Source organism: Apus apus, chromosome 1 (assembly GCF_020740795.1).
Source record: "Apus apus isolate bApuApu2 chromosome 1, bApuApu2.pri.cur, whole genome shotgun sequence".
Lineage (NCBI taxonomy): Eukaryota > Metazoa > Chordata > Aves > Apodiformes > Apodidae > Apus > Apus apus.
Genome location: NC_067282.1, coordinates 205,670,704 through 205,695,087, shown reverse-complemented (window position 1 = coordinate 205,695,087; position 24,384 = coordinate 205,670,704). Strand labels below are relative to the sequence as shown.

The window sequence follows — 24,384 nt, the reverse complement described above, 5'->3', positions numbered from 1 at the left end:
TGAAGGAGAGGAGGGTGAGGAGGAAGGCTGTGGGTGGGAGACAACAGGACACTCCTTGGTCTCCCCCTCTTTGTTAATACTTCACCTGGAGCTTCCCTCTCCCAAGTGGGAAATGTCTTTCCCACGGGGGCATTCCCAATGGCCCAGGGCACGAGGGGCTGTGCAGGACACGTGTGTGCACAACGAGGTCCTTCCCAGGCTGCTGCCCAAGGGCCTCGGGGGCCTCATGGCAGGTTTCTCTGGGGCTCAGAGCAGAAATGGGCCCCCAAAGGGATGAGATCTGGAGCAAGGGCAGGTCCCCCAAACACCTCCTGCTCTCCAGCTCGGGGAAAGCTGCTGGAAAACCCCGTCACGGTGGGAGCAGGGGGGCTGGCTGGACTGGATGGTGCTGATGGGGGTGACTGGTGTCTCCTCCGGGTCTGCCCAGCCCCGGGGTCCTGCAGACACCCCGGGCTTCGCAATCATTCACCTGACAGCTCTTCCTGGGACCTGGGGGCTGCAGCAGGAGCTGCGCTGGCTCCTTTCTGCCCGCCGGGCCCAGGGACATCCCGCCCCGACTTGCCTGGTGCCCAGCAGAGCAGGAAAACCAGCTGGAAGTGGTGAGAGACCCTGCGGATCCCGCGGATGCTCCTGCCCCCGAACCCGTCCTGCCCCAGGCTCAGCAGCGGCGCCGCGTCCCCGCGTCCCCAGCGCCTCACCCGCTGGTACAGGAGCTGGGGGGCACGGGGGTCAGGGGGGGCAGGGACCCCGAACCACCCCCCGACACCAGAGCTTCACCCGCTGGTGCAGGAGCTGGGGGGCACGGGGGTCAGGGGGGGCAGGGACCCCGAACCACCCCCCGACACCAGAGCTTCACCCGCTGGTGCAGGAGCTGGGGGGGCAAGGGTGGTCAGGAGGGTGAGGGGGGTCGGGGGGGGCTGGGGAGCGATGGGGGGACCCCACATCCTCCCCAGCACCAGAGCTTCACCCGTTGGTACAGGAGCTGGGGGGGCCGGGGGGGCACAGGGGTTAGGGGGGACCCTGCATCCCCCCTCAGCACCAGCGCTTCACCTGCTGGTGCAGGAATTGGGGGGGGTCAGGAGGGTGAGGGGGGTCAGGGGAGGCTGTGGAGTCAGGGGGGGCTGGGAACCCTGAACCAGCCCCCAATGCCAGAGCTTCACCCATTGGTACAGGAACTGGGGAGGTCAGGTGGGTGAGGGGGGCCGGGGGGGGGCTGGGGAGCGATGGGGGGACCCCACATCCTCCCCAGCACCAGAGCTTCACCCGTTGGTACAGGAGCTGGGGAGGTCTGGGGGGGTCAGGAGGGTGAGGGGGGGCTGGGGACCCTGAACCAGCCCCCGACACCAGAGCTTCCCCCGCGGGTGCAGGAGCTGGGGAGGGCAGGGGGCTCCGGGGTGGCTGGGGGGGGGGGTCAGGGGGGGCTGGGGACCCTGCAGCCCCCGGGGCCGCTCTCACCGTGCAGCCGCTGAGCACCAGCAGCAGGTAGAGCAGGAAGATGATTTTCCCTTCCAGACCCACGTCCTTCCTACCGACGTACTGAGGCAGCGGGACTCAGGGGGCGGGAGCGGCCCCGGCCCCCCCGGTGGCCCCGAGTCCTTCCGAGCCTGCAGCGGCTGCTGGGCCGGGACAGGGAGGCAGGGACGGGCACCCGGCACAGCTCACCTGGTAGCAGATATCCTGGGCAGGGTGGATGAGGAGCAGGCAGCTGGAGGGACAGAGGGTGTTCCTGGCAGTCCCTTCATGCCACAGCATTGTCCCTGGGGCAGGCTTGGTTTTTTAATTCCTTCCTCCATCCCAAAGAATTCAGGGACACCTCCCACCATTCCAGGCTGCTCCAAGCCCCATCCAACCTGCCCTTCAACACTGCCAGGGATGGGGCAGCCACAGCTTCCCTGGGCAACCTGGGCCAGGCTCTCCCCACCCTCACAGCCCAGAATTTCTCCCTCCCATCTCAGCTCCAGCTCCCTCTGCCAGCTGGAAACCCTTCCCCCTGCTCCCATCCCTCCCTGCCCTTGTCCCAAGCCCCTCCCCAGCTTTCCTGGAGCCCCTTCAGGCCCTGGAAGGTGCTCTCAGGTCTCCCTGGAGCCTTCTCTTCTCCAGGCTCAACACCCCAACTCTCCCAGCCTGGCTCCAGAGCAGAGCTGCTCCAGCCCTCCCAGCATCTCCGGGACCTCCTCTGGACTCTCTCCAACAGCTCCATGTCCTTCCTGTGCTGGGGACCCCAGAGGTGGCCCCAGCCCTGCAGGGGGGTCTTAGCAGAGGGGACAATCCCCTCCCTGGCCCTGCTGGTCCCAGTGCTGGTGCCAGCCCAGGACATGGGTGGGTTCTGGGCTCCAACCCATGGTGGCAGTACCCCAGGATGCAGCACACCCAAGGTCCCTGGGAAGGGGGCAGGGTGCCCACCCCCAGCTGCCCCCTCAGGGCTGGGGTGGCAGGTGGGGCTGTACCTGGAGCAGTAGAGGCTGTAGGTCTCGTTGGAGCTGTTGCCTTTCCAGGGCAGGGGGGGCTCGAGGGGTCGGGGTGCAATGTCACTGAGGGAGGTGCCTCGGGCCACCAGCTGCCCCAGGAAGGTCAGAGCTGGCACCAGCCTGGCAGGGAGAGGTGGAGGTGAGGACACCCCCCCCAGCCCGGGCAGAGCAGGGTGGGCAGACCCCCGGGGAGGGGGCAGCTGGGACCTACCAGGCCAGGATGTAGGGCAGCCCCTGCCACAAGCTCTCCAGGCACCTGCTCCTCTCCTGCAGGGAAGACACCTCTGGTGACCCAGGGCTGCAGGTCCCAGAGCAGCTGGAGGCTCCAGCTCCACCAGGACGCAGGTGCAGGGCAGGCAGGAGCGCCCCAAGGAAAGGGGCTGCCCTTGGTTCCCCCCGACCCTGCTGCTCCCCAGGGTCTCACAGGGTGTGGGAAGGGCCGTGGTCAAACGCAGCAGGGCTGGGGCCACCGACCTGCAGAGCTGCCACGTGCCAGGCTCTCCAGCCACGGAGGGTGCGGCAGGACTCGTAGGCGTAGACAACGACCATCAGGAAGGAGACGGCGTAGAAGGTCTGGGAGAGGAGAGGGAATCACAGAGCAACACACCCTTTGGGCTGGGAAAGACCCTGAAGATCAAGTCCAACCATTCCCCCACGGAGGGAGGGAAATAGTTCATAGCATCATAGAACAGAATCATGGAATGGTTTGGGTTGGAGGGACCTCAAAGCCCACCCAGTCCACCCCTGCCATGGGCAGGGACACCTCCCACCATTCCAGGCTGCTCCAAGCCCCATCCAACCTGCCCTTCAACACTGCCAGGGATGGGGCAGCCACAGCTTCCCTGGGCAACCTGGGCCAGGCTCTCCCCACCCTCACAGCCCAGAATTTCTCCCTCACATCTCAGCTCCAGCTCCCTCTTCCAGCTGGAAACCCTTCCCCCTGCTCCCATCCCTCCCTGCCCTTGGCCCAAGCCCCTCCCCAGCTTTCCTGGAGCCCCTTCAGGCCCTGGAAGGTGCTCTCAGGTCTCCCTGGAGCCTTCTCTTCTCCAGGCTGAACACCCCAACTCTCCCAGCCTGTCTCCAGAGCAGAGCTGCTCCAGCCCTCCCAGCATCTCCGGGGCCTCCTCTGGCCTCTCTCCAACAGCTCTGTGTCCCTCCTACCCTGGGACTTCCCTGGGGACACTGCAGCCCCCAGCCAGGTCTCAGCTCTGCTGTCACCCCCTCACCATGGCCAGCATCCGTCCGTAGGGACAAGCAGCGTAGGCAGGGATGAAGAGCTGGGCTGGCAGCAGCTGGATGGTGGCCGTGCCCAGCACCACGGTGGCAGCCAGGAGATCTGCCAGGGCCAGGAGGAAAAGGGGGCGAAGCTGGGGAGGGGACACAGGGTTAGCTCTGGCTGGCAGTGACACCCCCAGCTTGGCAGAGCTGCCACAGCCACGTCCCTCCCTGAGCAGAGCCGGGACCTGCTGCTCCCAGCAAAGCTGGTGCCAGGGTCCTGCATCTCCTGCCCCTTCCGCCCCACCCTCTGCATCCAGCCCTGCTGCTGTGCTGCTGGTCCAGCTCTGCCTTGGGTGCTGCTGGGGTCAAATCCTGCCCCTGCAGCCCTGGGGGCTGGTGGAACTCACCTGGATGTGGCAGCATCGTCCCTGCCAGGAGGTGCCAGCAAGGATTGATCCACTGCCCAGGAGGCTGGAAGAAATGGGGCTGGTGGTTGATGTCCTGGTGGAGCAGAGCCCCAGCGGGGTGGCTTCCCACCCAACCCATCCCAGCAGAGACCCACACAAGAAGGACATGGAGGGGCTGGAGCGTGTCCAGGGAAGGGCCCCGGAGCTGGGGAAGGGGCTGGAGCTCAAGGAGAAGGGGCTGGAGAACTTGTGAGGAGCAGCTGAGGGAGCTGGGGGTGTTGAGCCTGCAGCAAAGGAGGCTGAGGGGAGACCTGCTGGCTCTGCAGCTGCCTGAGAGGAGGTAGGAGCCAGGGGGGTCGGGCTCTGCTCCCCAGGAACAAGCGACAGGACCAGAGGGAACGGCCTCAAGTTGTGCCAGGGGAGGCTGAGGTTGGATCTGGGGAACAATTCCTTCCTGGCAAGGGTTGTCAGGGCCTGGCCCAGGCTGCCCAGGGCAGGGGGGAGTCCCCATCCCTGGAGGGGTTTCCAAGCCCTGGAGATGGTGCTGAGGGACATGGGGCAACTCTGGACTTTGGTAAAGTTGGGTTAATGGTTGGTAGAGGTAGGTTATGGTTGGACTCAATGATCTTAAAGGTCTTTTCCAACCAGGATTCTGTGGTTCTGTGACCCTGCCCTCAGCTACACCCAGGACAGGCTGGCTTGGGCCATGGGGTGAGTGTGGGGGTTCCCTCCCTGCAGGGGTGGTGGGATGGGGCAGGGAGATGGGGTGGTTTGAGGCCTGATCCCCCTGCCCCAGGGCCAAGCAGGGTGTGGGTGGGACAAGAGGCCACGTCTGCTGCCTCCCCCAGCACCCAGCCATGGGCAGGGGGGCAGGACCCACCTCAGCAGTGAGGCCGGCAGGTAGATACATGTCAGTATGAAGACCTGAGGAGAAATTGAGAAGGTTAGAGAAGGGAATGCTCCAGGAAGACCTGAGAGCAGCTTCCAGTGCCTAAAGGGGCTCCAGGAAAGCTGGGGAGGGGCTTGGGACAAGGGCAGGGAGGGATGGGAGCAGGGGGAAGGGTTTCCAGCTGGCAGAGGGAGCTGGAGCTGAGATGTGAGGGAGAAATTCTGGGCTGTGAGGGTGGGGAGAGCCTGGCCCAGGTTGCCCAGGGAAGCTGTGGCTGCCCCATCCCTGGCAGTGTTGAAGGGCAGGTTGGATGGGGCTTGGAGCAGCCTGGAATGGTGGGAGGTGTCCCTGCCCATGGCAGGGGTGGGACTGGATGAGCTTTAAGGTCCCTCCAACCCATTCCATGGTTCTATGATTGAGAAGAGCATGGACTCATCCTGCAGTGGGTCATGGTGGGAGCCTTGGCTGCCCCACGGGAGGACATGGAGGTCCAGGCAGGGCTGGACTCGCTCCCTCGGGCACCCCTGGCTGATGCAGCCACAGGTGGCCAGTGCCCGTGTCACAGGGAGCAGGCACAGCTGGGGCAAAAAAAGTCAGAACTGAGGCAAAAAATAAAAAAAACAAGGTGTGTTCCCCAGGAGGCCGTTCTGGGGCTGGAGCCCTTTGGTGCTGATGGACAAAGCAGGGGGGTCAGTGGCCCCTTCCCTGCCAGCCCCACGGTGCTGCCCCACGGAACAGACCCCTCGGTGGTGGCTGCAGGGGGGGTTTGGCAGCTGCAGCCCCCCCGAGCTCCCTCCCCCGTGGGGCTGGGGGTGCCGAGGAGCCGGGTCCTGCTCCAGGCTCTGCTGCCCCGAGCAGCTCCCGGGGCCCAACGTGGGGCTGGGGGCAGGAACTGGTGACACTGCCCAACCCGCGGCTCCAGGACCGTGTGTGTGCGACACGGGGACAGCGGAGCAGGAGCAGCCACCGCGGGCAGCACCGGAGCCCTGAGCTGCTGAGCCCCCCGGGCTGGCAGGCAGCCACCCCCCCAAACCCGCCGGCACTCAGCAGCACCCCCATAGCACCGCACCCCCCATCTGTGGCAGGGGGGACACCCCTCGGCCAGGGGAAGCCCAGGCAGGGTCCGTGCTGTTCGGCAGCAGCTGCCCCAGCCCCCCAGGACCCCTCCGGACCCCCCCGCCCTTACCTGCCGATCCGAGAGCGCTGCCCGGGGCTGCTCCTCCCCTGCCATGGCCGGGCAGCCCCACCAGGAACCTTCCGGGTCCCCCCAGGACTGGGCAGTGCTGGGGGGGCTGGTCCCACGCCCGCCTGTGGGGAAGGGCCACGGAAAGAGCAGCCGGAGGAACCTGCCCGGCCGGGGCAGCGGGAGCTTCTCCAGGGATGTGCAGGTTGGTACGTGCAGTGCCCGGGGAGCAGGGAGGGGATCCCGGGATGGTTTGGGTTGGAAGGGACCTTAGAGCTCATCCAGCCCCACGGGCAGGGACACCTCCCACCATTCCAGGCTGCTCCAAGCCCCATCCAACCTGCCCTTCAACACTGCCAGGGATGGGGCAGCCACAGCTTCCCTGGGCAACCTGGGCCAGGCTCTCCCCACCCTCACAGCCCAGAATTTCTCCCTCACATCTCAGCTCCAGCTCCCTCTGCCAGCTGGAAACCCTTCCCCCTGCTCCCATCCCTCCCTGCCCTTGTCCCAAGCCCCTCCCCAGCTTTCCTGGAGCCCCTTCAGGCCCTGGAAGGTGCTCTCAGGTCTCCCTGGAGCCTCCTCTTCTCCAGGGCTGAATAAGAGGAAAAAGGGAGGGATGTGGGGGAAGGTCTGAGATGTGGAGCAGCAGGGACAGGGGCTGCAGGGGAAGGTCTGAGCAGGATGGCACTGGAAGAGGTGCAGGTTGACAGGGACAGAGAGGAGCTTTAGCAGCTCCCAGAGATGTTCCCCCACAGCTCCTGGCAATGTTCCCCAGCAGCTCCCTAGGTTGCTGCCCCAGCAGCTCCCAGCTGCCTCCTTCAGAGCTGCTCCTTTTTTCCTCCATCAGGTGAGGAAACACCCCTCAAACCCTGCTGGTCTCCAAGCAGGGGCTCTGCATGCTCCCAGTTGGACCCTGTTTTGTTCCCCTCCTCACCCTTGCTGCAGCCTCATCTCCAGCCAGTCCCTCTCCAGTCTGGCTGGGAATTTTTCCAGCCCAGGACCACAGGAGGAACTCACATGTCTGAGTGGGGAAGAACCACCTCACCGTGCCCCTAGGAGAGCAGAGCCAGTCCTGCTCCACCTAACAACCATCACAAGACCCACCACCACTTGGGATCCCTGCTGGGGTACTTCCTTCTCCAGGCAGCAGCTCTTCCAGAACAGCAGGAGGCAAAGGGAGGGCAGGGATCCCCCCCAGCCAGGCAGGAGGGAACATCCCCCCCCTTGGCTGCTGTGGGAACGGCTCCTTCAGGGGGAGATCTGGAGCAACCCCTCTGGTTTCAGAAGCACCACCTGATCCAGGCTTTCCTGACCAGAGATGGAGCCCTGCTCAGCAGAGCTCTTGGCTGGCCCAGCACTTGTGCTGTTGAGAAGAGTTTCAGAGCTGAGGACCCAAACCCTCCCTGCAACAAACTCCAATTTCCATCCAGTTGCCTCCACCAGAGCAGCACATGGACACTTTCAGCCTGGAGAGGCAACGCCAGGGCTAAGGAACTGCTGCCTGCTTGGCTCTGCCACCCCCTCTCAACACCTCCCCCAGGCACAGGATCTACCTGGGGCATGTTTTCCCTGAGGATTTTTTCGAGGAGAAACCGGCACCGTGGCTTGCATGAGCCAGAGCCCTGCCCTGGCCTTCAGCCAGGTGGGATCTGTGGAGGAGGCTCCAGGGAACTTGGCTGCTGGTGGTACAAGGCCCAACAGCACAGCACTGAGAGGGGACAGGGCTCCATGCTGCTCAGCTGCTGAAGCCCTCAGAGCTTCCTGAGCCCTTGAATTGCAGAGGAACCTGCAGAAGAACCTGCAGAGCCCATTTCCTCTGTGAGAAAACCAGCGTGGGCCGTGCTGGGCTCCAGGACTTGGGAGAAGCCTGGGGATCATTAACACAGGCCTTAATGAAGGTGTTTACAAACACTTTCCCTGCAGTCTGGGGCTGGGAAGTTGTGTTTCAGTCATCAGGCTGGGATTAAAAACAAAGCAGGTGCCTGAAAACAAAACCTGAGCGAGGTTCTGCCGACGCAGATGGGAAAGCTCTGGAAGCTTCAGAGAAAGCCCAGCTGGGAGGAGCTGGTTCCCAGGCCTGCAGGCAACCACCCAACATCCCTGGAAGCAAAACATCCCTCCCTGCTTTTAAGAGAGCAGTGAGCATTCAAACATCAGCACAAACACTTCCTGATGGGCTCCCATCCAGCAGCTCCAGTTCTTCCAGTCCCACCGAGCTGCTCCTTCCCATTGGGATCACAACAGGCAGACACAGACATGCTGGAGGTTCAATCTGCTTTCCTGACCTTGTCTGACCTTCCTTACAGGAAACACCCTCCCCTGCCCCAGGGCTCAGGAGCAGTGGCTGCAGCAGACACCCCTGGGGACACAGGAACCTGCCTGGCTGCCCCCCAGACCCTCTCCCACCTGCAGGACACAGCACTGTCCCCTGGCCACACCGAGCAGCCAGGCTGGGCCACTGAGCCCTCTCCTGCCACTTGCTGCTCTCCTCGGGTGTCACTTCCCAAAGCCAGGTCCCATCCCAGGGGAGCTGGTCCTGGCAGTGCCAGGGGTGGCTGCAGCAAGAGGGACGTGGTGCCCTGGGGACTGGGCAACTGGTGGGTGCCCTCTAGTGGCCCCAGCAGCCAAGGGACCAGCTTGGGGACATCCCCAGGGACACGCAGCATCCCTCCAGAGAGGTGGCTGCTCCTCTTGTGTCTCAACCATCAACCCCTGGTAGGGGGGGAGGCAAACAAGGTCAGGGAAGGGGAAGCAGCACGTTCACCCCTGCAGGCTCTGCTGGTTCTCAAGCCCGGGGCTCAAACAGCAGAAGGGAAATCCAGTCCCAGTTGCAGGGGGAGGAGTTTCCCTGTGCCAGCCTTGCTCCCAGCCTGCCAGCTGCAGGGGCAGCCAGCCCCCCAGCAGGCTCACAGCCCCCCCCAACAGGCTCACAGGCTCCCCAACGCCCTGGCTTCCCACTCAGCCCTCTAACATTCCAAAAACAAGCTCTGGTTTTAGTCTTGCAACCATCCAACCTCTCCTAGCCACCTTCCCACCCAGCCAGGGCTCCCAGCTCAGTTGTCCTGGGTCTCTGCAAGTGGCAAAACCCAGGAATTGCCAGCAGGGACCCGGCAGCCAGAGCTGGTTCAAAACCTCTTGGCCTCCTCCCTGCCACGCCCGCCCATTTGCAAGGAAGTTGCACCCAAACTTCCAGGTCTATCAAGCAGCTGGTCTGGGCTTCATCCTCCCCACTCCTCACTGCAAGCCCAGGGCTCAGGCTGCCCCCAGAGCTGTGATCCTCCACCCCTCCCCTCTTCTATCCCATCAGGAGCAATGCCTTGCTTCCCAAACCAACATTTCACAGCATCAAAACTTCCCTGAAACTCCCAGCTGCTCAGAAAACGAGCTGGGGGGGCTGGTGTGGCTGCTCCAGCCTTCCCACCACCCCCCTGCTCCCCCCTCCAACAGGCTCAGCAAACCCAGACACCTGCTCCAGCAGAACCTCTGGCACTGCTGGGGAATCCCTGACCTCTTTCCTCCTTCCTGGGAAACCAGAGGTACCTGCAGGGAGAATCCCTGGGCAGGGAGGGCAGGACAGTCCCCCCGGTGCCCTCGGATGGTCCCTGGGGCTGTGAGGAGCTGCCACATCCACGGGCAGGAACTTGGGCTTCAGTTTGTGGTTTCTATGAATTCTATGATTAAAAAGACCCCCAAGCTGCTGAGAAATGGCTCCAGGTTCTCTGCCTCTGGGTGATGCTGGAGGTTCAGACTCCCCCTCTTGCAGGTTTTCAGCTCTTTGTGCTGTTATTTTACTTCCCTCTGCCCTCTAAACCCCCTGAGCCACACGCCTGTGTCTGAAGACACCAGCAAGGTCCCCCCCAGCAAGGTCCCCCCCAGGAGGGCTCCTCCTCACCCCAGGCCTGACAAGTAGGGATTTTTTTTTTTTTTTAACTGTGTTAAAAAAGCACCAGGACCTTCAAGTACTGTTTTTTTAAACCAAGCCCCAGCTCAAGAGCAAATCCTGACACCAGAGAGCAAGAAAACACCATGATCCTCGTGGAAAAGTTGGCACAATCCTACTTTAAATGAGTGCTAGGAGCACTGTTCTCAGCCCAGTTCCTTGCTGGAAGGTCCCTGCTCCACAGCATGGTTGGCAGGAGGTGACACCACCAGGGAAGTGCCCTCAGTTCACCACCAGACACCTGTAAATGTGCAGCAGCAGCCAGGGATAAAAGCTGCCACCTCATCTCTTCCCAGAAAGCCACCAGCTGCCCTGGGCTGACTGCTTGGTGATGGTCTGTTTCTCCTCAGGGCTGAAGTGCAGGATGGTCAGGATGGCCCCCAGGGTCTGCTGGCGGCCCAGGGACTCGGGCAGGGTCAGGAACCTATAGACAATGTTCTTGAGGTATTCCAGGTTGGCTCCTTCCCTGCTCCTGTCTCTGCAGCTCTTCTCGATCTGGCTCCGAAGGGCTGACACCTCTTCCCGGTGCTTCTCCTCCTCCACCAGGATTTTCTCCTGGAGCTGGTGAACCTGCATCTCCAGCTTGTGTTTCTGCTTCCTCAGAGCAACAATGTCCACCTCCTTCCGAGCCAGCTGCTCAGCATAGAGGATGAAGGTGGGTTCACTGGTGCTGGAGAGATGAAGAGCCTGGGGCAGAACCTCTGAGGAATCGTGTCCTGCTGAGTCCTCGCCAGGAACCTCAGGCCCTGACGTCAGGTGGTTTTTGGAGCCTTGAAGCCCACAAGGCAACGTGAGGGACCTCAGCTGCTCCAGCTCTTGGTCCTTCTCTGCCAGCACGGCCAGAGCTCGGTCCCTCTGCTTGTGCATCTCCTCCTCCAGCTTCAGAGCCCGTTCCCTGTACTCCAGCTGGCACCTCTCCAGCTCCTGCCGATGGAGCTGCTGCAGCTGGGACAGCTCCTGCTTCTTGGCCTCCATGTCCTGCTGGTGCTGCTTCTCCAGTTCATCAGAGGCCAGCTGCAGAGCAATGTATTTCTCCTTCAGGTCAGCCAGCTGCTCCTGAGCTTCCTCCAGTTCCTTAGCCAGGTTGCCATCCTTGGCCGACTTGTTCTTGAGAACCACTTGTGCCCTCATCTTATACCTCTCAAACTCTTCCTTCAGCTGCTTCAGCTCCTGCTGGTAGTACAGAGCTGTGGCCTTCTCCCCATCCGCAGCCTCGGTGCCCTTTGGACACTCCAGCTCACACAGCTTCTCAATGCCCAGGGTGGGTTGGCTCTTCTGAGCTGCTACATGCAGCAGCTTCTTCAGCTTCTCCATTTTGTCCTTCAGAACGTTCACATCCAGGTTGGCTTCTTCTCCATGGACATCCAGGGGGGCCCTGCTGGAGGCAGCCATGGCCAGGGTCTTGTTCTCCAGGTCCAGCTGCACGATACGGTCCTTCAGCTTCTGAATGACCACCTGGTCCTTCTGCTTGGCCTTCTCATACGTGCCCAGCAGCTCGGAGACCTCGGAGACCCGTCCCTCCAGGTCGGCCACGCGTCGCTCCTCCAGCTGCGCGCGCTGCCGGAGCTGCTCCTCAGCCTGGGCAGCCTGGGGACACAGGGACACGGGCTCAGCACGGGGGCAGAAGCTCTGGGGGACACAGGAGGGGCTTCATTCTGCCCCACTGAACTCCAAACAGGGGCAGGACCATCACACTTCCCCCCCCCAGATCCCACACAAGCCACCACACCAGTTCGCCCAAAGCGCTCCATGATTTCCCTAAACTGTTCTAACTGCCTCAAACCACCCCCAAACCCTCCCATGATTCCCCCAAACCACCCCATGATTCCCCCAAACCCCTCCATGATTCCCCCAAACCACCCCAAGATTCCCCCAAACCACCCCAAGATTCCCCCAAACCACCCCAAGATTCCCCCAAACCCTCCCATGATTCCCCCAAACCACCCCATGATTCCCCCAAACCACCCCATGATTCCTTCTGCTATTGGGATTCTGGAAAGCTGTGAACCTTTCAGAACTGTAACTGCAGTTTCACAGAATCGTGGGATGGTTTGGGGTGAAGGGACCTCAAAGCTCATCCAGTCCCACCCCTGCCATGGGCAGGGACACCTCCCAGCAGCCCAGGCTGCTCCAAGCCCCATCCAACCTGCCCTTCAACACTGCCAGGGATGGGGCAGCCACAGCTTCCCTGGGCAACCTGGGCCAGGCTCTCCCCACCCTCACAGCCCAGAATTTCTCCCTCATGTCCAACCTCAATCTCTCCTCTCCCAGTTTTAAGCCATTAACCTGTTCAGAACCCAGTGTCACTGTGGAGGACACTCACTGTGTGATCACCTCAGAGGTTGCCCCCAAACCTGGTGGTCACCACCCCCTGACTGATGTGACTTGTACCCTGTATCCCAACCAGCAGGACTAGGATCCCATCCCTCCCTTCATGCTCTTATTTATTTCAAACCCCTTGGACTTTGGGTGACTGGGAGGGGGAATCTGTGCTCCTCTGCCCTCAGAACCTGCCCCAGACCCCACCAACAGACCCCACAGCATGAGCTACTCCCGGACCCAGGCAGGGAATCACCTTCTTCATCTCCTGCAGCAGCTGCACTTGGAAGTGGTTCCTCAGGCTGGCCATCTCCTCCTGCAGGTCCTGTACCCGGGGGTCTGGCCTGTTGTTCTCCTCCTGCACAGCCTGCAGCTCCTTCTTCAGCTCTTCCACCTCCTGGCTCAGCTGCCTGATCTGCAGCTCGTAGCCCTCGGCTCGCTCAGCCACGGTGGCCCTCCCGGCCAGCACCTCCCTGGTCTCCTCCAGCTTCAGCTCCGCCTCCTGCCTCGAGTTCCTCTCTCCCTGCAGCAGCTTCTGCAGCTCCCTCAGCATCACGGCGTGGTCCCCCTGCTCCTGGGCCCTGTCGTGCTGCTGGGTGATCAGCCGGGCCTTGGTCTCTGCCAGCTGCTCCTGGCTGGATCTCAGCTCCCTTCCCAGCCTCTCCGTCTCCTCCTCCGCCTTCCTCACCGCCTCATCCAGCTCCTGCTTCATCTTCTTCCTGTCTGCTTGGTAGGAGGCCTCCATGCGGGACTTCTCCTGCGTGACAGTGGACAGGGCACTGGTCAGGGTAGCCAGCTGGGTCTTCAGCTGCAGGACCCTCCTCTCGGCCTCGGGGGCCCCCTCCCCGCCGCCGCTCTCCGACCCGCCGGGCTCCTCCGACCTCGGAGAGGAGGTGGTGGCCACGGGCTTGTCCTCCTCAGGCCCTGCTTCACCCTTGGCACTGGCCAGGCTGGCAGCAGTGTCTGCACTGGCAGCTGTCCCCACGCTGTCCTCGCTGTGGACAGAGTTCCTGTCATCAGCAGAGTCAGCACAGGAGGAGCTGGAGCCAGGCCCGGGGGCAGGCTGAGCGCCCCCCAGGCCAACATCTGCCTCGTGGGACACGGAGAGCACTTTCAGGCTGGCTTCCAAGGCCTCCTTCTCCTTCAGCAGGCTCTTGTAGGCCCTGACAACATCCTTCAGCCGGAGCTGGTACTGGAGAAGCTGCTTCTTCTGGGATTCTATGGTCTCTAGAAGGTCTTTTTTGCTCGGGCCACCTCCAAAGTTCATGCTGAACTTCTCCATGGTCCGCGTAACCTGAGAGGAGGAAAACAGCCCAAAGGTTGAAGGAGCAGCTCCAGCTCTTGGGAGGCTGCAGGGAAGGAAGCACCCCAGCCCTGCCAGCTCTGGGTGGGGGGGCTGCGGGGCAGAGGAGGCTCCTGAGGCACGAGGACCCGTGGGGCGGGGAAGGCCCGCGAGGGCCTGTGGGGCAGGGAGGTCGCGTGGGGCAAGGGGGAAGCTGGGGGGGAAGCTGGGGGGGTGGGGGGGCCTGGGCGGGCCCGTGGGGCAGCGGAACCGTGGGGCGGGGGGGGGGCCCCGGGGGTCCCGCTGGGGCCTGGGAGGCAGGGGCGGCTCCTGAAGGCCTCTGGGGCAGAGGGAGGCCTGGGGGGCAGGCGCTGCACAGAGGAGGGTTTGGGGCAGCGTTGGAGAGGCCGGTGGGGGAGGGAGGGGGCGGCAGAGGGACCCGAGGGTCCCGGGGGGGGCGGCGGGGCCGCCACAGGCCTTACCTGCGGGCCGGAACCGGCTGCGCATGCGCCGGAAGAGGCTTCCGCCGCCGCGCGCTGCGCATGCGCGTGCCCTGGCACGGGAGGCTGGGGGCGGGGCCCGAAGGGGGGCGGGGCAGCAGCGCGGGAGGCGTGGCTTGTGCCGGAGGGGCGGGGCCTGACAGCGCCCTGAGCAGTGGCGCTGGCTCTGGGGGCGGGGCTTAGGGTGAGGGGCGTGGCTTGACAGCGCGGGGCTCCTTGCGCGGGGGCGTGGTTTTTGCAGCGGGGGCGGGGCCATGTGTGCGGGGGGCGGGGCTATGTGCGCGGGGGCGGGGCCTGCGGGGCGCGGGGGCAGCGCGGCCGTCCCGGTCCCTCCCGGTCCGTCCCGGTCCGTCCCGGTCCCTCCCGGTCCCTCCCGTCCCTCCCGTCCCTCCCGCCGCCGCCATGGGTCTCACGGTCTCCGCCATCTTCTCCCGCATCTTCGGCAAGAAGCAGATGCGAATCCTGATGGGTGAGAGCGGGGGAGGCGGAGCAGGGCCGGGCGGGGGATGGGGATGGGGGCACGTACCGGTACCGGCGCCGGTGACACCACCTCCTCGTTGCAGTGGGGCTGGACGCTGCCGGCAAGACCACCATCCTCTACAAGCTGAAGCTGGGTGAGATCGTCACCACCATCCCCACCATCGGTGAGTTCCCCGGTACCGGGCTGGGCTCCCCCTCGAGCCCTCGGTACCGGGTAGAGCCCCCCTGCCACATCCCCACCCGGGGACCGCTTTCCCGTGGGAGCCCTGTCCCGAGCCCTGGTGCATCCTGGGCAGCCGGTGTCCCCCGGTGTCCATCTGCCCGGCTGTCACCCTCCCGGTTTCCCGGTGCCTGGCTCCGGTCCCGGGCGTGCGGGGGGGTTTTGCGGGCAGGAGGAGGCTGAGCCCGCCGGGCCGGGCCGGGCAGGACGGGCAGCTCTGGGTGAAGGCTCCGCTGGGACGCTCAGCACCGCCTCCTGCGGGGTCTCCCTGGTGAGGGGGGATTGGGAATGGGCTGAGCCCCCGCACCAGGGGCCGGTCACCCCGGGTGTGCCCCAGCAGCCCGTGCTCCTTAGTGGGCTGGGGGATGGGAGAGAGCACCCTCAGCAAGCCTGCGGGTGGTCCTGAGTGGTTCTACACCCTAGGATTGTCCCCCCATCCAGAGGGATCCCGGCAGGCTGGAGGAATGGCCAGAGGAACCTGCTGGGGTTCCAGCAGGGGAATGCCATGGCTGCCCTGGGAGGAGCAACCCCCAGCTCCAGCTCCTGGGGGGAAGGTCCTGGCAGTGCTGGTGGGAAGGAACCCCAGCAAGCTCCAGGCATGTAGCCTTCTGAGCTGGGGCCACCAGGCCATGAGCTGCTCTGGGCAGGGCAGTGGGAGTGGGTCCTGAGACACCTCAGGGTGCTGGGTTGGGTGGTGGGCTCCCCAGTGCAGGAGAGATGGGGACATGCTGGAGTGAGTCCAGTGTGATGGTGAAGGGGCTGGAGCAGCTCTTGGATGAGGAGAGGCTGGGAGAGCTGCTCATCCTGGAGAGGAGGTGGCTTGTGGGGGGATCTGGTGGCACCAGTGAGGCCATACCTCAAATCCTGGGGTCAGGGCTGGGCCCCTCAGCACAAGAAGGACATGGAGGGGCTGGAGCGTGTCCAGGGAAGGGCCCCGGAGCTGGGGAAGGGGCTGGAGCTCAAGGAGAAGGGGCTGGAGAACTTGTGAGGAGCAGCTGAGGGAGCTGGGGGTGTTGAGCCTGCAGCAAAGGAGGCTGAGGGGAGACCTGCTGGCTCTGCAGCTGCCTGAGAGGAGGTTGGAGCCAGGGGGTCGGGCTCTGCTCCCCAGGAACAAGCGACAGGACCAGAGGGAACGGCCTCAAGTTGTGCCAGGGGAGGCTGAGGTTGGATCTGGGGAACAATTCCTTCCTGGCAAGGGTTGTCAGGGCCTGGCCCAGGCTGCCCAGGGCAGGGGGGGAGTCCCCATCCCTGGGGGGGTTTCCAAGCCCTGGAGATGGTGCTGAGGGACATGGGGCAGTGGTGGCCTTGGCAGGGCTGGGGAAGGGTTGGGCTGGGGGATCTTAAAGGTCTTTTCCAACCAGAACCAGTCTGGGATTCCATGATCCCAGCCATGTGTGTCAGTCCCTCTTGGGGGGCAGTCAAAGAGGGGGAGCTGGGCTCACCCTCCCCCCTTGCCCCTCCTGCCCCCCCACAGGGTTCAACGTGGAGACCGTGGAGTACAAGAACATCTGCTTCACCGTGTGGGACGTGGGTGGCCAGGACAAGATCCGGCCCCTCTGGAGACACTACTTCCAGAACACACAGGTACCTGGGGCCTGGACCAGGGGCAGGGACGAGCTTCATCAGCAGTGGTGGGGCTGGCCCGGGGTCCCCTGGGGCTTGTGGCCTGATCCTGCCTGAACTGAGAGGCAGCAGGGCATGTGTCCTGGTCCCTGGTGTGGTGGTGGCCCTGCTGGGACTCCTGGGACCTCGCATGGGTGTTTGTCCCATCGGTGGGGAGGTGGAGGGGGTGGCACCATCCCCAGGCTTCTCTGGCTCTCTGAGGGGTGCAGAGGGGGGCTCGGGTGTGGTGCCCCTCTCTTCTCCAGGCAAGCTGCTCCGCTCCAGCTTGGCTTCTCCTGCAGGGTCTCATCTTCGTGGTGGACAGCAACGACCGGGAGCGAGTGCAGGAATCAGCTGAGGAGCTGCAGAAGATGGTGAGTGATGGGGGGGGGTCAGTCTGGCAGGGAGGTGGGTGTTCCCCAAACCTCCTCCCGATCTCCTGGCTCTGCAGCATTGCTCTGCCCTCCACGTGGTGCCAGGAGCATCCATCCAGAGATGGACCTGGGGCCCCCCCAGGGACTCCTCTGCCAGGCACAGGACCTACAGGATCAGGAGCAGTTGGAAGAGGGAAGGATGGCCAAGGAAACACAGTTCTGGGTTGTACCTTGTCAGGGCTTTGGTGGCCAAGGACCGTGGGCAGGTGGTGTCCCAACATGACATCCAAAAGTCAGGACAGAGCACCCTTGGGAGGGAGCAGAGTGTGTCACAGCCTGGCAGGGTGGTCGCTGGGCCCCCCTCCAATGTGGGCATAGAATCAGGAAGGTTGAAAAGACCTCTAAGGCCATCAAGTCCAACCATCAGCCCAACGCCAGCAGAGTCATAGAATAATTAAGACTGGTAAAGACCATCCTATGGTTCTATGGAGACCTCCAAGATGCATCCCCTTGGTGAAGGACATGGGTGCTCCTGGGAGAGCATCCTGGTGCTGCTGAGCCCTCTGGGCAGCGATGGAAGCAGCTGAGATGCTGGAGATGAGCGGAGGAGCTGGAGACCATCTAGCTCTTCGGGTCTGTCTCAGCCGGGTCTCGTTGCCGGGGTGCTGATGCCTCTGAGGGTCCCCGAGGGTCCCCAGCAGCCCCCAGCAGTGCCTGGCTGACTGCCCCCGTCCCTGGGCAGCTGCAGGAGGACGAGCTGCGTGACGCTGTCCTGCTGGTGTTCGCCAACAAGCAGGACATGCCCAACGCCATGGCCGTCAGCGAGCTGACCGACCGGCTGGGGCTGCAGGCGCTGCGCAGCAGGACCGTGAGTGCCCGGGGACACCTGCCCCCGCTGCCTTCCTGTGCCCCCTCTGCCCCCTCTGCCCTCCTGTGCCCCCCTCTGCCCCCTCTGCCCCCTCTGCCCTCCTGTGCCCCCCTCTGCCCTCCCTGCCCCTCACTGTGCCCCCCTCTGCCCTCCTGTGTCCCCCTCTGCCCCCGCTTCCCTCCTGTGCCCCCCTCTGCTCTCCTGTGCCCTCCTGTGCCCCCCTCTGCCCTCCCCTGCCCTCCTGTGTCCTCCTGTGTCCTCCTGCCCTCCTCTGCCCTCCTGTGCCCTCCTGTGCCCCCCTCTGCCCTCCTGTGCCCTCCTGTGCCTTCCCTGCCCCTCCCTGTGCCCCCCTCTGCCTTCCTGTGCCCCCCTCTGCCCTCCTGTGCCCTCCCTGCCCCTCCCTGTGCCCCCCTCTGCCCTCCTGTGCCCCCTCCGCCCTTCTGTGCCCTCCTGCCCCTTCCTGTGCCCTCCTGTGCCCTCCCTTTCCCCTTCCCTGTCCCCATCCCCATCCCTGTCCCCCCTGTCCCCATCCCCGTCCCTGTCCCCTTCCTTGTCCCCATCCCCATGAAACTGTTCCTGAGGAAGCCCCAGGCCAATGAATCTGCAGAGCCCCAAGCCTGGAGTGTTGGGGGGGGTTGGTGTGACCCAAGGGCAGGACCCAACACTGGGCTGGTTGAACCTCATGCAATTGGTCTCACCCCATGGATCCAGCCTGGCCAGATCCCTCTACAGAGCCTCAGCCTATGGATCCAGCCTGTCCAGGTTCCTCAGCCCATGGATCCAGCCTGGCCAGGTCCCTCACCCCATGGATCCAGCCTGGCCAGGTCCCTCAGCCCATGGATCCAGCCTGGCCAGGTCCCTCCCCCCATGGATCCAGCCTGGCCAGGTCCCTCAGCCCATGGATCCAGCCTGGCCAGGTCCCTCACCCCATGGATCCAGCCTGGCCAGGTCCCTCAGCCCATGGATCCAGCCTGGCCAGGTCCCTCCCCCCATGGATCCAGCCTGGCCAGGTCCCTCCCCTCATGGATCCAGCCTGGCCAAGTCCCTCACTCCATGGATCCAGCCTGGCCAGGTCCCTCAGCCCATGGATCCAGCCTGGCCAGGTCCCTCAGCCCATGGATCCAGCCTGGCCAGATCCCTCACTCCATGGATCCAGCCTGGCCAGGTCCCTCAGCCCATGGATCCAGCCTGGCCAGGTCCCTTCCCCCATGGATCCAGCCTGGCCAGGTCCCTCCCCCCATGGATCCAGCCTGGCCAGGTCCCTCCCCCCATGGATCCAGCCTGGCCAGGTCCCTCCCCCCATGGATCCAGCCTGGCCAGGTCCCTCACTCCATGGATCCAGCCTGGCCAGGTCCCTCAGCCCATGGATCCAGCCTGGCCAAGTCCCTCACTCCATGGATCCAGCCTGGCCAGGTCCCTCCCCCCATGGATCCAGCCTGTCCAGGTCCCTCCCCCCATGGATCCAGCCTGGCCAGGTCCCTCCCCCCATGGATCCAGCCTGGCCAGGTCCCTCACTCCATGGATCCAGCCTGGCCAGGTCCCTCAGCCCATGGATGGGCAGGTCACCTCTCCCTCCCCACTCCCTGCCACCTCCCCGCTGACCCGGGTGTCCCTCTCCCTGTCTCTCTGCTTCGCAGTGGTACGTGCAGGCAACGTGTGCCACCCAGGGCACGGGGCTCTACGATGGGCTGGACTGGTTGTCCCACGAGCTCTCCAAGCGTTAGCGGGGCCGGACGAGCCGGGAACGTCTCCTCCCAGTTGGGTTCTCCCGGTTTTCCCGCGGGGGGAGGCGTCCGTGCCTCCCTGCCCCGAGCGGCCTCCTCTCCAGGTGTTCATCTGGCAGGACTTGAACCTCAAGGACTCTTTGGGCAGCTCCGTCCCCTGGTCTCCTGCCTCGGCCCCCAGCGCTGCGTGCTGGCCGCCCTTCCCCACCTGCATGTGTCGTGGATGTCCCCAAGTGTCCCCCACTCCTGGCCTGGAGCTGGTGCTGGGGGCTGAGGGGGGCTGGGAAGGGACAGGAAGGATCCTCCTTTTTCTCCTTCCCTAAACTTGCTGGTTTCCCCCCCCCCCCCCCCTCTCTCTCCGGGAGGGCCCGTGTGGCTGCGTAACCTGCTGTTGTACCTCTGGTCATTAAATGCCACCACTTTGTACCCTCTGCCTGGTGGCAGGTGCCACCTGAGAGCCCCGCTCCCCAGTCTGCATCTGCCCTGGGAATCCTTGGGTTGGGGGCTTGGTTACACTGCCTGTCCCCAGGGTGTCCCCACGGGGTTACACTGCCTGTCCCCAGGGTGTCCCCATGGGGTTGCACTGGCTGTCCCCCCCAGATTGTCCCCATAGGGTTACACTGGCTGTCCCCCCCAGATTGTCCCCATGGGGTTACATTGGCTGTCCCCCCCAGATTGTCCCCATAGGGTTACACTGCCTGTCCCCAGGGTGTCCCCATGGGGTTGCACTGGCTGTCCCCAGGGTGTCTCCATAGGGTTACACTGGCTGTCCCCCCCAAGGTGTCCCCATGGGGTTACACTGGCTGTCCCCCCCAGATTGTCCCCATGGGGTTACACTGGCTGTGCCCCCCCAGATTGTCCCCATGGGGTTACACTGGCTGTCCCCCCCAGATTGTCCCCATGGGGTTACACTGGCTGTGCCCCCCCAGATTGTCCCCATAGGGTTACATTGGCTGTCCCCCCCAGATTGTCCCCACAGGGTTGCACTGGCTGTCCCCCCCAGATTGTCCCCATAGGGTTACACTGGCTGTCCCCCCCAGATTGTCCCCATGGGGTTACATTGGCTGTCCCCCCCAGATTGTCCCCATAGGGTTACACTGGCTGTCCCCAGGGTGTCCCCATGGGGTTGCACTGGCTGTCCCCCCCAGATTGTCCCCATAGGGTTACACTGGCTGTCCCCCCCAGATTGTCCCCATGGGGTTACATTGGCTGTCCCCCCCAGATTGTCCCCATAGGGTTACACTGGCTGTCCCCAGGGTGTCCCCATGGGGTTACACTGGCTGTGCCCCCCCAAGGTGTCCCCATAAGGTTACACTGGCTGTCCCCCCCAGGGTGTCCCCATGGGGTTACACTGGCTGTCCCCAAAGCTGTCCCTGCAGGGGGTGCACTCAGAGCAGCCTCCCCACACCAGTGGCAGCCTCCAGCCTCAAAAGCCACTTTGCAGCAGGGGACAAGGTGGTGCTGGTGCCTCCCCTCACTGCCCCAGCCCCCCGGGGACACTTCATCCCTGCAAGGTGGGTGATGTTTCACAGGGATGTCATATCCCCGTGTCCAGCAGCTCTCAGAGCCAGGCCCCCTCCCCTGGGTCAGGGACAGTCCTGCTGGAACTGGGGACAACTTTGTGTCCCCACCTCCCTGGAGACAGCCCAGAACATCAGCCTAGGGGGGGATTCAGTTCCATGTCCCACAAGTGCCACCCCCATGTCCCTGGCAGCCTGGTGCAGGGGGCACACAGCCCTGCAGAGGGGAGAACAAAAGGACAGCAAAGAATTTCATGCCCCATTTAGCACCAGTTCCTCCAGTCTGGCCTGGCCATTGCCCTCAGCCTGAGGTGACCCGTGCCCTGAAGGTGCAAGCTGGAAAGTGACAGTGTCCCTTGGTCACCCCACTGCTGCCACCTCCCGTGCCTGGGGTGTGTTTTGCAGCCCTGCCGGTTTGCTGCCCAGCCTGCCCTGCTGGTCCGTGGACTCATGAGATGGTTTGGGTTGGAGGGACCTTAAAGCCCACCCAGTGCCACCCCTGCCATGGGCAGGGACACCTCCCACCATTCCAGGCTGCTCCAAGCCCCATCCAACCTGCCCTTCAACACTGCCAGGGATGGGGCAGCCACAGCTTCTCTGGGCAACCTGGGCCAGGCTCTCCCCACCCTCACAGCCCAGAATTTCTCCCTCCCATCTCAGCTCCAGCTCCCTCTGCCAGCTGGAAACCCTTCCCCCTGCTCCCATCCCTCCCTGCCCTTGTCCCAAGCCCCTCCCCAGCTTTCCTGGAGCCCCTTCAGGCCCTGGAAGGTGCTCTCAGGTCTCCCTGGAGCCTTCTCTTCTCCAGGCTCAACACCCCAACTCTCCCAGCCTGTCTCCAGAGCAGAGCTGCTCCAGCCCTCCCAGCATCTCCGTGGCTCCTCTGGCCTCTCTCCAACAGCTCCGTGTCCTTCCTGTGTTGGGGACCCCAGAGATGGCCCCAGCCCTGCAGGGAGGTCTCAGCAGAGGGGACAGTCCCTTCCCTGGTCTTGACAGGATGCTGCTGGTGACAGCCCAAGATACAGGTGGTTTCTGGGCTCCATCTCACCCTCCAAACCAACTCGTTTCCTCAGCCTGGGGCGCCACCCCAGGACAGGGATGAACACGTGTACCTGCCCCTGCCATTAAACCCAGCTTCTAAACAAACAGAAACCCACAACTTTTTATTTAGAGCAAGGACCAGCTGCCCCAGGACCTGTGAGGTCCCAGTGGAGGTGCCAAACGTGGGGTCTGGGATGGTTGCAGCAGGTCCTGGTTGTGCAACAGGATCCTGCCACCAGTGTCCCACCCATGTCCCAGGGCCAGCTCAAGCCACGCCAGGGCTGGGGGGCTCTCCAGCAGCTCCCCCGGGGGGGGGACACAACAGCCCCTGGGAATTTTTACCCTCTTCCCCATCCCTGTTCCCAGCTCCAGGGACTCCAGGTGTCGGGGCAGGGATGGCAGAAGCAGCTGCCCTGGTCCCTGCTGTGCCAGTGTCACTTGGGACAGGGGGGGTGGGCACTGGCCGTGTGTGTGTGTGTCCCCCTCACCCACTGTTAATTAACTTTTCCCAGGTCGTTGGGGGGTGTTGGACGTGGGGGGCAGGGGAAGCTCGGGGTGGAAGGAGGGTGCTGCCAGTGACACTGCCCACCCTTCCTCAGTGCACCCAGGGGAGGGCTGAGAAACACTCCAGGGGGGCAAAAGGCTCCTCGAGGTGCTCGGCTCCCACTGCCTGACCCCAACCACAGCCCCAGGGACATCCCTCAGGTCCTGGTCCCACCCACGAGCCACCCGAGGCAGCTGAGGAAGGGGTTGGTGGCCGAGTGAAGCCTGCCATGAAGTTCTCCTGCCTCGGGGTGGCAAAATTCCCACTGGGATGGGTGCAGGTGGGCATCACCCCGCTGCGTGTGTGGGGGACAGTCTGGGGGCTGCCCTGGTCGTCCTGTGTCCTGGTTGGAGCCAGGCTGGAAATGTCAACTGGGATCAGGGCAGGGGAGAGGGGGGTGTTGTGGGGGGAGGGCTGTGGGATGGGTCTCCCAAAATCCTGGGAGGTTTATGGGGAATCCTGGTCTGGAGGGGACAGGCAGGGAGGTGACAGTGGCCCTGCTGCCACCAGTGCTGGCCCATGCAAGGAGGTCCTTGAGTTGCTGTGCTGGGGGGGGGGGTGTTACAGCCCAAACCCACCCCTCCCTGGATCTCCCTGGAGACCCTCAGAGCCAGGGGCACCCCGGTGTGAGGGGCTGTGCTGGGGGGGCCGGGCAGCAGGCTGGCACTGGGCTGCAGGTGAGGCTGGGGGGGCAGCAGGGCCAAGATGGGGGGCCCCTCCAGGGGCTGCCAGGGTGCAGGAGGGGGGCTGCCTCCGGGGGCCAGGCCTGCGGGATGGAAAGGGGGCTCAGGCAGTGATTGGGAGCATCCGCCCAACTCCCCCCCAGCCATGGGGGGTGGCTGCTGGGGGGTGTGGGGGGGGTGTCCCCATATCTATGCTCTCCCCAATGGGGGGCACCCACCCCCCAGCAGCAACCCCCCCCCACCACGGCTGGGGTGCTGGGGGAGAGTTGGGGGGCTGGAGATGGGCCCCCCATGCCCTCCAGTCCCACGTGGAGCCCCCAACCCTGCCACCACCTCCCACCCTGCCCGTGCCCGGGGGTCCCAGCCCCCCCCCCCCAAGTCCTTTTACCACAGCAAGTGTCATCCCAAGTGCAGGGGCTGGAGGTGCAGAGATGCAGAGGGGCCAGGGGGCTGGGGTAGGTGCTGAGCCCATGACCATGGCCAAGACCAAGACCATGACCATGGCCAAGACCAAGACCAAGACCAAGACCAAGACCATGACTGTGGAGGGGCTGTGCTGAGCTGGAGGGGGTGGCCAGGAGATGCTGCACAGGGAGCAGAGAGCAGGATGTCACGAGGCATCCATGGGGATGCTCTGGGACCGGGTCACCCTGGAGGAGACCTGCAAAGTGTCACCCTCCGAGGTGGTAGAAATGGCTCCCTGGGGAGGGCAGCGCCCGGAAGGCTCAGGGCAGCTGGGCAATAGGAGCGTGGGCTCCAGAGGGTGCCCAGAGCCTGTTGGGGTGATGGTGAGGTCCCCCCATCACCCCCCAACCATCTCCTACCTGTGAGGCGGGGATGGAGCTGGGGAGGAAGGCAGCCAGGGCCACCCCACGGGGCAGCATCCAGTCACACCAGGAGCCTGGGTGGGGAGAGGTGGGAAGGGCAACCATGGTTCAGCACCACGCTGGTCCCCAGCCTTGGCTTTGGGGAACTGATCCGAGGTTGGCCCTGCTCAGCACCAAAGTTCAGCCCTGTTCCCTCCCAGGGGGGGCCTGGGCCCCATCCTGTCCCCTCCACCCCTGGGCTGTCACCTGCAGCACCAGCCTCCAGCTTCTGCTTGGCCTCACGTCTCCATTTCGCCCT

General features: G+C 64.1%; 3 protein-coding genes and 1 long non-coding RNA gene across 6 annotated transcripts; 2 read left to right on the top strand and 2 right to left on the bottom strand.

Annotated features, from left to right (window-relative positions):
• Window positions 1–461: 461 nt before the first annotated feature.
• LOC127387201 (uncharacterized) lies at window positions 462–5,053 on the bottom strand. The gene is made up of 9 exons (XM_051625264.1): window positions 4,974–5,053; window positions 4,094–4,157; window positions 3,695–3,835; window positions 2,943–3,041; window positions 2,680–2,735; window positions 2,448–2,588; window positions 1,663–1,705; window positions 1,456–1,536; window positions 462–713 (listed from the first exon to the last, which is right to left on the bottom strand). The coding sequence occupies exons 3-9, from the start codon at window positions 3,704–3,706 to the stop codon at window positions 462–464; spliced, it is 684 nt and encodes a 227-aa protein (XP_051481224.1). The 5' UTR covers window positions 3,707–3,835; window positions 4,094–4,157; window positions 4,974–5,053.
• A 5,066-nt stretch (window positions 5,054–10,119) lies between these two features.
• On the bottom strand, window positions 10,120–13,706 carry GCC1 (GRIP and coiled-coil domain containing 1). Its single transcript, XM_051612263.1, has 2 exons — window positions 12,681–13,706; window positions 10,120–11,692 (listed from the first exon to the last, which is right to left on the bottom strand). The coding sequence occupies exons 1-2, from the start codon at window positions 13,704–13,706 to the stop codon at window positions 10,388–10,390; spliced, it is 2,331 nt and encodes a 776-aa protein (XP_051468223.1). The 3' UTR covers window positions 10,120–10,387.
• Window positions 13,536–19,905, top strand: LOC127381867 (ADP-ribosylation factor 5). Of its 3 annotated transcripts, none has more exons than XM_051612783.1 (7): window positions 13,536–13,613; window positions 14,654–14,675; window positions 14,770–14,850; window positions 16,381–16,490; window positions 16,811–16,882; window positions 17,625–17,750; window positions 19,388–19,905. In XM_051612783.1, exons 2-7 carry the CDS (start codon window positions 14,660–14,662, stop codon window positions 19,472–19,474), a joined length of 492 nt encoding a protein of 163 aa, XP_051468743.1. In that variant the 5' UTR covers window positions 13,536–13,613; window positions 14,654–14,659; the 3' UTR covers window positions 19,475–19,905. The 3 variants fall into 3 exon arrangements, with proteins under 3 accessions (XP_051468743.1, XP_051468733.1, XP_051468724.1); XM_051612773.1 differs by lacking the exon at window positions 13,536–13,613 and adding an exon at window positions 13,659–13,743; XM_051612764.1 differs by lacking the exon at window positions 13,536–13,613 and having other exon boundaries at window positions 14,536–14,675.
• Window positions 18,552–18,892, top strand: LOC127381904 (uncharacterized). Its single transcript, XR_007888821.1, has 3 exons — window positions 18,552–18,605; window positions 18,637–18,729; window positions 18,823–18,892. It is a non-coding gene; the product is annotated as an uncharacterized LOC127381904 (long non-coding RNA).
• Window positions 19,906–24,384: the final 4,479 nt, after the last annotated feature.